Source organism: Cottoperca gobio, chromosome 22 (assembly GCF_900634415.1).
Source record: "Cottoperca gobio chromosome 22, fCotGob3.1, whole genome shotgun sequence".
In the NCBI taxonomy this organism is placed as follows: domain Eukaryota; kingdom Metazoa; phylum Chordata; class Actinopteri; order Perciformes; family Bovichtidae; genus Cottoperca; species Cottoperca gobio.
The window spans coordinates 2,613,866-2,627,638 of record NC_041376.1 but is presented as its reverse complement, the minus strand read 5'-3'; the positions used below and the strand labels follow the sequence as shown (position 1 = coordinate 2,627,638).

The following is a 13,773-nucleotide window of genomic DNA, read 5'->3' as shown; positions in this document are numbered from 1 at the left end:
GAGAAGAAACATCAGAACATCTTCTGTGAGAGGAAACATCAGAACATCTTCTGTGAGAAGAAACATCAGAACATCATCTGTGAGACGAGAGGAAACATCAGAACATCTTCTGTGAGAGGAAACATCAGAACATCATCTGTGAGAGGAAACATCAGAACATCATCTGTGAGAAGAAACATCAGAACATCTTCTGTGAGAGGAAACATCAGAACATCATCTGTGAGAGGAAACATCAGAACATCTTCTGTGAGAAGAAACATCAGAACATCTTCTGTGAGAGGAAACATCAGAACATCATCTGTGAGAGGAAACATCAGAACATCTTCTGTGAGAAGAAACATCAGAACATCTTCTCTTCTGTGAGAAGAAACATCAGACATCTTTACATCAGAACATCTTCTGTGAGAGGAAACATCAGAACATCTTCTGTGAGAAGAAACATCAGAACATCATCTGTGAGACGAGAGGAAACATCAGAACATCTTCTGTGAGAGGAAACATCAGAACATCATCTGTGAGAGGAAACATCAGAACATCATCTGTGAGAAGAAACATCAGAACATCTTCTGTGAGAGGAAACATCAGAACATCATCTGTGAGAGGAAACATCAGAACATCTTCTGTGAGAAGAAACATCAGAACATCTTCTGTGAGAAGAAACATCAGAACATCTTCTGTGAGAAGAAACATCAGAACATCTTCTGTGAGAGGAAACATCAGAACATCATCTGTGAGAGGAAACATCAGAACATCTTCAGACGAGAGGAAACATCAGAACATCTTCTGTGAGAAGAAACATCAGAACATCTTCTGTGAGACGAGAGGAAACATCAGAACATCTTCTGTGAGAAGAAACATCAGAACATCTTCTGTGAGAGGAAACATCAGAACATCTTCTGTGAGAGGAAACATCAGAACATCTTCTGTGAGAGGAAACATCAGAACATCTTCAGACGAGAGGAAACAGAACATCTTCTGTGAGAAGAAACATCAGAACATCTTCTGTGAGACGAGAGGAAACATCAGAACATCTTCTGTGAGACGAGAGGAAACATCAGAACATCATCTGTGAGAAGAAACATCAGAACATCTTCTGTGAGAGGAAACATCAGAACATCTTCTGTGAGAAGAAACATCAGAACATCTTCTGTGAGAGGAAACATCAGAACATCTTCTGTGAGACGAGAGGAAACATCAGAACATCTTCTGTGAGACGAGAGGAAACATCAGAACATCTTCTGTGAGAGGAAACATCAGAACATCTTCTGTGAGAAGAAACATCAGAACATCTTCTGTGAGAAGAAACATCAGAACATCTTCTGTGAGAGGAAACATCAGAACATCATCTGTGAGAGGAAACATCAGAACATCTTCTGTGAGAGGAAACATCAGAACATCTTCTGTGAGACGAGAGGAAACATCAGAACATCTTCTGTGAGATGAAACATCAGAACATCTTCTGTGAGAAGAAACATCAGAACATCTTCTGTGAGACGAGAGGAAACATCAGAACATCTTCTGTGAGACGAGAGGAAACATCAGAACATCATCTGTGAGAAGAAACATCAGAACATCTTCTGTGAGACGAGAGGAAACATCAGAACATCTTCTGTGAGAAGAAACATCAGAACATCTGTGAGAGGAAACATCAGAACATCTTCTGTGAGAGGAAACATCAGAACATCTTCTGTGAGAAGAAACATCAGAACATCTTCTGTGAGAGGAAACATCAGAACATCTTCTGTGAGAGGAAACATCAGAACATCTTCAGACGAGAGGAAACATCAGAACATCTTCTGTGAGAAGAAACATCAGAACATCTTCTGTGAGACGAGAGGAAACATCAGAACATCTTCTGTGAGAAGAAACATCAGAACATCTTCTGTGAGAGGAAACATCAGAACATCTTCTGTGAGAGGAAACATCAGAACATCTTCTGTGAGAGGAAACATCAGAACATCTTCAGACGAGAGGAAACAGAACATCTTCTGTGAGAAGAAACATCAGAACATCTTCTGTGAGACGAGAGGAAACATCAGAACATCTTCTGTGAGACGAGAGGAAACATGAGAACATCTTCTGTGAGAAGAAACATCAGAACATCTTCTGTGAGAGGAAACATCAGAACATCTTCTGTGAGAAGAAACATCAGAACATCTTCTGTGAGAGGAAACATCAGAACATCTTCTGTGAGAAGAAACATCAGAACATCTTCTGTGAGAAGAAACATCAGAACATCTTCAGACGAGAGGAAACATCAGAACAACTTCTGTGAGACGAAACATCAGAACATCTTCTGTAAGACGAGAGGAAACATGAGAACATGAGAGTGTGTGTTTGTAACTGTGTGTGTAGATGTAAACTCTCCACAGCTACATTACATAACGCCTCATGTACATATTAAACACTTGTAATATAAACTGTGTTGATGTGAGTCATGAAGTGGGGAAGCTTCATGATATCTGTTAGTTACATGTATGACCCTGTTCACCTGTAGTGTGTACAACATGTATGACCCTGTTCACCTGTAGTGTGTACATGTATGACTTGTTCACCTGTAGTGTGTACAACATGTATGACTCTGTTCACCTGTAGTGTGTACAACATGTATGACCCTGTTCACCTGTAGTGTGTACAACATGTATGACTCTGTTCACCTGTAGTGTGTACAACATGTATGACCCTGTTCACCTGTAGTGTGTACAACATGTATGACTCTGTTCACCTGTAGTGTGTACAACATGTATGACCCTGTTCACCTGTAGTGTGTACAACATGTAATGACTCTGTTCACCTGTAGTGTGTACAACATGTATGACCCTGTTCACCTGTAGTGTGTACAACATGTATGACTCTGTTCACCTGTAGTGTGTACAACATGTATGACCCTGTTCACCTGTACCTGTGTGTGTACAACATGTATGACCCTGTTCACCTGTAGTGTGTACAACATGTATGACCCTGTTCACCTGTAGTGTGTACAACATGTATGACCCTGTTCACCTGTAGTGTGTACAACATGTATGACTCTGTTCACCTGTAGTGTGTACAACATGTATGACTCTGTTCACCTGTAGTGTGTACAACATGTATGACTCTGTTCACCTGTAGTGTGTACAACATGTATGACTCTGTTCACCTGTAGTGTGTACAACATGTATGACTCTGTTCACCTGTAGTGTGTACACATGTATGACTCTGTTCACCTGTAGTGTGTACAACATGTATGACCCTGTTCACCTGTAGTGTGTACAACAGTATGACTCTGTTCACCTGTAGTGTGTACCACTGTATGACCCTGTTCACCTGTAGTGTGTACAACATGTATGACTCTGTTCACCTGTTACACATGTAGACTCTGTAGTGTGTACAACATGTATGACTCTGTTCACCTGTAGTGTGTACAACATGTATGACTCTGTTCACCTGTAGTGTGTACAACATGTATGACTCTGTTCACCTGTAGTGTGTACAACATGTATGACTCTGTTCACCTGTAGTGTGTACAACATGTATGACCCTGTTCACCTGTAGTGTGTACAACATGTATGACCCTGTTCACCTGTAGTGTGTACAACATGTATGACCCTGTTCACCTGTAGTGTGTACAACATGTATGACCCTGTTCACCTGTAGTGTGTACAACATGTATGACCCTGTTCACCTGTAGTGTGTACAACATGTATGACCCTGTTCACCTGTAGTGTGTTACAACATGTATGACCCTGTTCACTGTAGTGTGTACAACATGTATGACCCTGTTCACCTGTAGTGGTACAACATGTATGACTCTGTTCACCTGTAGTGTGTACAACATGTATGACTCTGTTCACCTGTAGTGTGTACAACATGTATGACTCTGTTCACCTGTAGTGTGTACAACATGTATGACTGTTCACCTGTAGTGTGTACAACATGTATGACTCTGTTCACCTGTAGTGTGTACAACATGTATGACTCTGTTCACCTGTAGTGTGTACAACATGTATGACTCTGTTCACCTGTAGTGTGTACAACATGTATGACTCTCTCCACTCCTTCATTAACATGTTGTCATGCAGGCGAGCTCCTCGTGGATTATTATATCATCTTATCCACCTGCTCATGTTAATCCTTAAAGGGATCGAGTCCATCACACAGTCCCTGAAGACATTGATGGGGAACAGAACAAATATTATTATATAAAGTTGTGCTCGAGCCTCGGCCACGTGGTGGCAGCAGCGGCTCGTAGACTCATCACACTGCACGATACACGGCTGTGCATGAGTGTACAATATTCATTATTATAATAAATAGCAATGCACTCATTTATAATTAGAAGGTTATTGACAGCAGGTGTAGTTGATCGGGTGATCAGTTGCATAACGAGGGGTGAAGCTCCTGCACGTGCAGGTTGCACGGTGTCACGTAAAGGCGGAGTTCACGGTCTGCTTCTGGAAACTGTGTCAATGAAGTGACAAAATGCATTTTTTGGAGAGAGCTTCAATGACGTTTTCCTGGAAGAATATGAGGAGTGATTAATGCCATCTGAAGACAGAGCAGTGAAGCTGATAGGAGTTAGTGCCACCATAAGAAAATCTCATGAAGAGAAATATGTTTTTCTGTCTCATCTTGTGTTGCTTGTTTTTACCCAGCTGGATATTTCCATTTTAATTAATTTGATTTAATTATGGTTATGATTATTATTATTATTTTAATTCATTTTTTTACTTACTTATTTACTTATTATTATTATTATTATTATTATTATTATTATTATTATTGTTTTTACTATTATTACTGATATTATAATTTAAGGATTTAGATTTATTTATTTACATAATTATTTATTTACATAATTATTATTATTATTATTATTATTATTATCATTATTATTTTATTTTTTACTATTATTACTGATATTATAATTTAAGAATTTAGATTTATTTATTTACTTAATTATTTATTTACTATATTATTATTATTATTATTATTGTTATTATCATTATTATTTTATTTTTTACTATTATTACTAATATTATCATTTTAATGATTTAGATTTATTTATTTACTTAATTATTTATTTACTATATTATTATTATTATTATTATTATTATTATCATTATTATTCTCTTTTTTACTATTAATACTGATATTATCATTTTAATTATCATTTTACATATTTATGTATTTAATATTATTATTATTATTATAATTAATAATATTCATTAATTAATAATTTAAAATAATAGATTTAAAATAAAAATAATAGATAAAAAATAAAAAACCCACTTGTTACCTTAGAGGACAAAAATGTCCCATAAAAAATTATATATTAATATTATTTTCCACTTTTACCAAGTACATTTGTTAATCCAGCATCAGTCCTGATCACAACTTCCAAATATTCATTTATTTTCAGAACGTTAACCTTTAGATGGCACTTTGTTTACATAATGCGACTGTGTTGAAATATTGCAGGAGTTAAATTCTGTATGCTAAATGCTCGGGGGCTGTTCTCCACTGTACTGGGGGCTGTTCTCCACTGTACTGGGGGCTGTTCTCCACTGGGTGACGTGTGATTTTGATGCATTTTTATTTCTTGTGCAGGAAACCAAGAAAATAAGATGAATTCATCCCAGAAAGCAAACATGACTCAATCTGCTGGAAAATAGTTGAAATGACAACTTTGAAGCCGGAGCTGGAGAAGTAAAGCTGAGATATATATATATATATATATATATATATATATATATATATATATATATATATATATATATATATACACACACACACACACACACACACACACACACACACACACACACACACACAACGCAGGACTTTAGGCTGTGAAGGTTTTAATGGGGACTTTAGTGACTGTCTGTGTTTTGCACACACACTTTATTATAGGAGCACTCTTGTTAAAAGGATGATTACAATGAAATCCAAATGTCCCTGGTGAGAAACGGGAGTTACTGGCTCGTCCTGCCCCTCCTCTGTGTGGCACTAATCGCCCCTCATACCCCGGAGCAGCGTGGTTGGCACAACAAGCTCAGCGGTCGGTCGCTTCACTCCTGCGCCGCTCGCACTGCAGTTCCTCCGCGGCGCCACACCGACCTGCCGGCTCCACAAGGACGGAGAAATGAGCTCGTCCTCCGGCGTTCACATCGCACTAACGTGAGCGTGTTTAACGGACACACGGGAGACCCTGATCCGGTGCTTACACATCTGCTCGGTGTCGGACAGTCCGAGCAGCCCGGGACCATGGCGGAGAGAAGTGGCCGGCTGAGCTTCCCCGGGAGCGGGGCTCTCAACAGACCGGTGCCCATGAACCTGTTCGCCACATGGGAGATCGATGGTTCCTCCCCGAACTGCGTCCCCAGGTGAGCTGCTGCACGACATGCACGAGCTGCAAACTTTAAAGCGTCTTCAATGCGCCATGCAGGCTGTCACCTCTCAGCTAACGTTACAGCTGCACAGAGGCTCTCTGCCAGCTAGCTGCATGATATCATCAAGCCAGGGGGGGGGCAGGCCTGCAGCGGGCTCATGCAGCGGGCTCATGCAGGCCTGCAGCTCATGCACTGGGTTAATGTTGTAAATGCATTTTAAAGTGCGGCTTCTCAACAGACTATAAAGCTGTTGATTCTGCAGATTGATGTGTGAACTACATGTAATTAAACAGTATTATTATAATATAATTATAATTTATCTTTTTGTGTGTAGTTTACAACTAAAACCACAAACAATCTTGTGCCATAAAAGACATTTCTATTCAGAATGTTGCCTCATCTCTCCTGTAATATAGAGTTAAATATAATATATAGAGAGTTAAATATTATTTTAGGTATTTCATCATTGTTACTACATTTTACAGAAGCTGGTAGTTCAACTACACTCATATTTACAGTGATTCAGGTAGTTTAATTACTTTTTATGACATTTTGTTGTGCAGTAAATTTCTGAAACTACAAATAATTTTGGGCCATAAAAGGAAAAGAATAATATATTTTAAAATTATTTCTAATTTACTCCCTTTTTCTTTACATATATTATTTTTTTCTTTATTTATGACCTTTAAACACATTTTTTCTTGCTGACCTGCAACTTTTTAATATTATATTTTGTATAGTTTCTTTAAGTAGCTTAAACTACTTCTTTCTAAGTAGCTTTAGGTCATTAAAGCAGATTTCCCCTTCAGGGAAGCGTTGCTGTAGTTTGACGTCTTCCAGTGATGGATGCTCATAAATAATCAGATTTGTATCATGAGGTAATTATTGCATCATCAACTTCAGGTCCACCTGGTTCACACCTTTTACCATTTTAATGTGGAAAAGCTGCGTATTATACCTTTAGACCTCCACTTGTCTGATGGCTCCTGTCCGAGACAACATCTGTAATTAATGTGAGAGTATTTATTTAAAGCGATGTCTCTCCATCCTCTGAAGTTAATCCCTTCAGTGGGATTTACATTGTGCGGCTTTCAGCTGCAGTAAGATCGTTTATCTCCAGGAACAGCAACGCTGTGATGGACGAGAATGTGAAAAGGTTTCTGCGACTAAACCAGCGGCAGGTCAATCCCCGTGACCCCGCTCGTCTGTCGGAGACGTGAGCGCCGCAGGTTGTATTAAAGACTTTATTTAACGTGTCAGTGTCACAGAGGCGCCAATCAAGAGCAGCTCCGAATCGACCGCCGTCCGTCCGTCAGCGTCCAGATGGCAGGAAGTCATCCTGTCCACCGGACGTGAAGTCGAGCGTCTCGGAGACGTCAGCCTCTCATTTTCAAACATCATTTTTTAAACAATATATGAATTTAAATAATGAGTTAACCCTTCAGACACAATGTGATGTCAAGTGGTGCTTGTTCACACTTCCTTCTCCTATCCTCGTCTCCTCACTTCCTTCTCTCCTCGTCTCCTCACTTCCTTCTCCTCTCCTCGTCTCCTCACTTCCTCTCCTCCTCGTCTCCTCACTTCCTTCTCCTCGTCTCCTCACTTCCTTCTCCTCTCTCCTCACTTCCTTCTCCTCTCTCCTCACTTCCTTCTCTCTCCTCACTTCTATATATTATATTTATTTATATATTTTTTAAATGAAAAAAAGAACTTTGACCGAAGACGATGAAATGTGCAGAAGTTTAATTTAGTTTAATTTAGTTAAGTATAAAACGTGCAGAGACAATGCCCACTTCATGACTCACATCAACACAAGCACTGGTTCATGTTTAATGTACATGAGGCGTTGTGTAATGTCACTGTTGTGAGTTTAAATCTACACACACAGTTACAAACACACACTCTCATGTGTGTTTTGAAAGAAGACGTGTTCTGGGTAGTTGTTGCTGGATATTGGAAAGTGTCCTGATCCAGAGTTAAATCTGGTTCTGTTGAGTTTATATGTGACCTGTGCTGTAGGATGCGTCTCTATCCTTCCTGCTGTTCCCCCCCCCCTCGAGTTCTTCACTGTTGTAGCACTGAAGTAAAAACAAATGTCCGACACTTTTAATTTATCCCGTCATGTCTTCCTGCCTCGCTGGGAGGCCTCGAGATGTGATCTCACGTTTCCCCGAGTCACTTCAGGACACGTGAGGTGCTTAATAATCACCTGTCATAGAGGGGGAGGGGCTTTAATCACCTGTCATCGAGGGGGAGGGGCTTTAATCACCTGTCATCGAGGGGGAGGGGCTTTAATCACCTGTCATAGAGGGGGAGGGGCTTTACTCACCTGTCATCGAGGGGGAGGGGCTTTAATCACCTGTCATCGAGGGGGAGGGGCTTTAATCACCTGTCATCGAGGGGGAGGGGCTTTAATCACCTGTCATAGAGGGGGAGGGGCTTTAATCACCTGTCATAGAGGGGGATGGGCTTTACTCACCTGTCATAGAGGGGGAGGGGCTTTAATCACCTGTCATAGGGAGGGAGGGGCTTTAATCACCTGTCATAGAGGGGGAGGGGCTTTAATCACCTGTCAGAGGGGGAGGGGCTTTAATCACCTGTCATAGAGGGGGAGGGGCTTTAATCTCAGGGGGGTTGGAGGTTAATTAGCTGCAGATCCAGATGTGAGATTTAAAAATGGCCATGTCCTGCTCAAGTCTCTGCAGCCTTTTTTTGAATGTGTCTCTTCTCTGTATTTCTGAAGTGGGCATCGCTTGCATTTCTGCACACCGGCCCCCGGCGGGAGGATAAGTGCGGCGAGAGACAGGCCAGTCTGAGAGACACAGAGGCGGGATTGAACGCGGCCCTCGAGTGGCAGCTGGACGCAGTAGGCCGTCATATTTGAGCCTGTTGGAGGCGAGAGTGCTGAGATGTCGCTCTGAGCTGCAGAGACACACTCGCTCCTTTGTCCCTGGGACGCTCACACTGCGGGAATTTAGAGTAGGACGATTGAGAGGCAGTTAAAGCCTGTCATTGTTTTATCTCGTCTCCTGCACTCAGAGCTTCTCTGCTAATGTTTGGGAGTTTAATCTGGACTCCGTCAGCACTTAGGGGGCAGCGTGCTGACGTGTCGCAGGTTCAGACAAAGTCAAGGGGCCACCTGGTCGTTAACGTTCATCCTGATTTGGCACGTGTAACAGAAGTCTTGGAGATTCATATGTCGTGGTTCCACCGCAGCGCCGCTATTTTTACATCAATCAAAAGGTCTTTGATAAGGGGCGGAGCTTAGCAGGAAACAGCAACACAATCCTCGTTAAACTGCGTGGAGACATCCGGCACTTTATTCTGAAGGTTCCCACCAAGTTCTGCTCAACTCTGATAGAATGCGGAGATATGTCGGAATAATTGAGCTAATTTGCAAAATGTGAAAAACCGTTAAACGAACCGTTAGACTCGACACACAATGGAACAAGAACACGTCTACTGTAAATGAGCAAGATTGGTCAAAAAACATGGCCGCCATTCATCAAACAGTCGCTGAGCAGGAAAGAACTCCTGATTAAACTCGAACATACTCCCAGATATTTGCATCTTAAAGCCCCTCCCTCCTCTATGACAGGTGATTAAAGCCCCTCCCTTTGGAATGACAGGTGATTAAAGCTCCTCCCTCCTCTATGACAGATGATTAAAACCCCTCCCTTTGGAATGACAGGTGATTAAAGCCCCTCCCTTTGCAATGACAGGTGATTAAAGCTCCTCCCTCCTCTATGACAGGTGATTAAAGCCCCTCCCTTTGCAATGACAGGTGATTAAAGCCCCTCCCTTTGCAATGACAGGTGATTAAAGCCCCTCCCTTTACTGTGACAGGTGATTAAAGCCCCTCCCTTTCTATGACAGGTGATTAAAGCCCCTCCCTCTGCAATGACAGGTGATTAAAGCCCCTCCCTCTGCTATGACAGGTGATTAAAGCCCCTCCCTTTCTATGACAGGTGACTAAAGCCCCTCCCTCTCCTATGACAGGTGATTAAAGCCCCTCCCTTTGCAATGACAGGTGATTAAAGCCCCTCCCTTTGCAATGACAGGTGATTAAAGCCCCTCCCTTTCTATGACAGGTGACTAAAGCCCCTCCCTCTCCTATGACAGGTGATTAAAGCCCCTCCCTTTTTGTAATGACAGGTCATTAAAGCCCCTCCCTTTACTATGACAGGTGACTAAAGCCCCTCCCTTTACTATGACAGGTGACTAAAGCCCCTCCCTTTGCAATGACAGGTGATTAAAGCCCCTCCCTTTCTATGACAGGTGACTAAAGCCCCTCCCTCTCCTATGACATGTGATTAAAGCCCCTCCCTTTTTGTAATGACAGGTGATTAAAGCCCCTCCCTTTGCAATGACAGGTGATTAAAGCCCCTCCCTTTGCAATGACAGGTGATTAAAGCCCCTCCCTTCTATGACAGGTGACTAAAGCCCCTCCTTCTCCTATGACAGGTGATTAAAGCCCCTCCCTTTGCTATGACAGGTGATTAAAGCCCCTCCCTTTTTGTAATGACAGGTGATTAAAGCCCCTCCCTTTGCTATGACAGGTGATTAAAGCCCCTCCCTTTGCAATGACAGGTGATTAAGAGATGATAAAGTTAAAGATCATATAAAACATGTTGTCTGTTGTTTCACGTCTTCCGTCAGAGATATGAACTTCATCGACTTCTCTCACTTCTGGTCCTTTTTCTCTATTCTGTGTTTTGTCACTGCATAAAGCTAAAGGCTCCGGGGGTCACGGGGTCACCACAGGCGGTGAGATCCGTCCTCTGGGGAACATATATGTCCGTCAAAAACTCCCAAATCCATCCAGTAGTTGTTGATATCTGACGACACTTTGTGGAGCCTCGGCCGTGTTCTTTGAGTGTTAAGTCGCAGCCTTATGTAAGATATCCAGATATCCTCCATCTTGCTGATGCAGCGCGTCCTGGAGGACAGACCGGGCAGGATGGGAAAGGGCAGTCAGTTCCTCACACACACACACACACATTTGAGATGCTTTGTGACTCTGCAGGCCGATCAATGCTGTCCTCCAGCTGACTGTCCTCCTCCCTGCCTGCTTTGTTTTCTGCTCTTATTTTAAGACATTATTGGATTTTAAGAAACAGATTTGATATTATCTGTTCAGCTCCTGCTGGTTTTGTGCCTCTGCAGAATGAAAACAAGCTGCATCATGTCCTCAAAAACAAACCTGACAGGAACAATATGAGATCGTTTATCTGGTCGCAGCCAGATATCAGCTGATAACATGTAGACGTAAACAGCTCTACTTCACCCCGGATCAAGGATGTGCAGTCGCCTGCTCGCAGCGACACCTCGTGCATTCCTCACTGACCTCGTTCATCTGCTAAATATAAAAGTCCTGTGGACAGAACTCAAAATGTCTTTTGTGCAGTAGAACAGTTGTATTTTTCTAAATGAATCTATTTATAATATTAGTGCCAACAAGTGTTACTAATGTTGGGGGAGATGTGTGCTTCATGGTCCAGCCTCCTCTCTGTAAACAGCCTGACCTTCATGTGTTCTCGCTGCGACCAGCAGAACTTAACGTGTTTACAGGATCTGTGCAAACGCTTCATTTATGTTGAAATGTTATGAGACGTAGAATAAGTAAGAAGAATGAACATACATGATGTGTTCAAGGACCGTAGGAACGTTGACATCCGAAGATAATGTCAGTTTTTACACTTTCTAGCTCCAGTATGTTAAATGGGATCATTTAGTTACTTATTTAAAAATGTAAACATGTTTTGGGCTTCAAAAGAAAGTTCTGGCAAAAATCTTAAATCTGGACTTTAAATTAAATCCTGCAGCCGCTTCACTTCCTGCAGCCGCTTCACTTAGCCGCTTCACTTAGCCGCTTCACTTCCTGCAGCCGCTTCACTTAGCCGCTTCACTTCCTCACGTTGTTGCAGCTAAAGAAGGTTAACGGGCTGAAAGGCAACGAGAGAGACATTTGTCGCAGCTTTGTGCCAGATGTGCATGAGATTATATATCGAGGCAGGTAAAGGAAAAAGAAAAGTGACACCTCTGGAGCTGCGCTGCCTGGACTCTAAATAAAATGTCATGAGCAAACATCACTTTACTTTTTTCCGAGACTTTAAACTCCGACTCTCTGAATAAATTCTTTGTGTTTAAAACTTTAAAACCTCACGTGATGCAAATAAAAGAAGAAACTGATCAACTGTGATGAAGTACGGTTATTTTAAACTATTTATTAATAGAATTTACAGAAGCTGCTGTTTTTATTTCCAGACGTTGCTAATACTTAAATAAGATGATGAATGCAGGACTATTTTACCTTCTTTATGATCTTTAATTAGCAGAAATGCTCCTTTAATCTTCACTGTCACACGTACTAGAGAAAATCCATCAAGTAATCTGTAATGTCGTTATTATCATGTCATGTGACTCCTGCAGGAGGGATTGTTAATAATAATGATTGTTGCTCCTCGAACCTCTGATTGAAGAGGAACAATGCGGATTCCGTCCTGGTCGTGGAACAACAGACCAACTCTTTACTCTTGCAAGGATCCTGGAGGGGGCCTGGGAGTACGCCCATCCGGTCTACATGTGTTTTGTGGATCCAGAGAAGGCAGTATGACCGGGTCCCCCGGGTGATACTGTGGGAGGTGCTGCGGGAGTATGGGGTGAGGGGGTCACTTCTGAGGGCCATCCAATCCCTGTACGCCCAAAGCGAGAGTTGTGTCCGGATACTCGGCAGTAAGTCGGACTCGTTTCCAGTGAATGTTGGCCTCCGCCAGGGCTGCGCTTTATCACCAATCCTGTTCGTGATTTTCATGGATAGGATATCGAGGCGCAGTCGTGGAGGAGAGGGGTTGCAGTTCGGTGACCTGAGGATCTCATCGCTGCTCGGTGACCTGAGGATCTCATCGCTGCTCTTTGCAGATGATGTGGTCCTTATGGCATCATCAGTCTGTGACCTTCAACACTCACTGGATCGGTTCGCAGCCGAGTGTGCAGCGGTTGGGATGAGGATCAGCACCTCCAAATCTGAGGCCATGGCTCTCAGCAGGAAACCGGTGGATTGCCTACTCCGGGTAGGGAATGAGCCATTACCCCAAGTGAAGGAGTTCAAGTACCTCGGGGTCTTGTTCGCGAGTGAGGGCACGATGGAGCGAGAGATTGGCCGGAGAATCGGAGCAGCGGGGGCGGTATTACAGTCACTTTACCGCACCGTTGTGACGAAAAGAGAGCTGAGCCAGAAGGCAAAGCTCTCAATATACCAGGTCGATCTTCGTTCCTACCCTCACCTATGGTCATGAAGGCTGGGTCATGACCGAAAGAACGAGATCACGGGTACAAGCGGCCGAAATGTGTTTTCTCAGACGGGTGGCGTCTCCCTTAGAGATAGGGTGAGAAGCTCAGC

At 42.5% G+C, this 13,773-nt stretch overlaps 1 protein-coding gene across 2 annotated transcripts in view; it reads left to right on the top strand.

Annotated features, from left to right (window-relative positions):
* Positions 1-5,947: 5,947 nt before the first annotated feature.
* pacs2 (phosphofurin acidic cluster sorting protein 2) overlaps positions 5,948-13,773 on the top strand; it is a 63,012-nt gene continuing 55,186 nt past the window's right edge. For both annotated transcript variants that reach the window (XM_029461288.1, XM_029461287.1), the window contains exon 1: positions 5,948-6,365. In XM_029461288.1, coding sequence (XP_029317148.1) covers positions 6,247-6,365 — 119 coding nt within the window. In that variant the 5' untranslated portion in view covers positions 5,948-6,246. The remainder of the gene's footprint in view (positions 6,366-13,773) is intronic.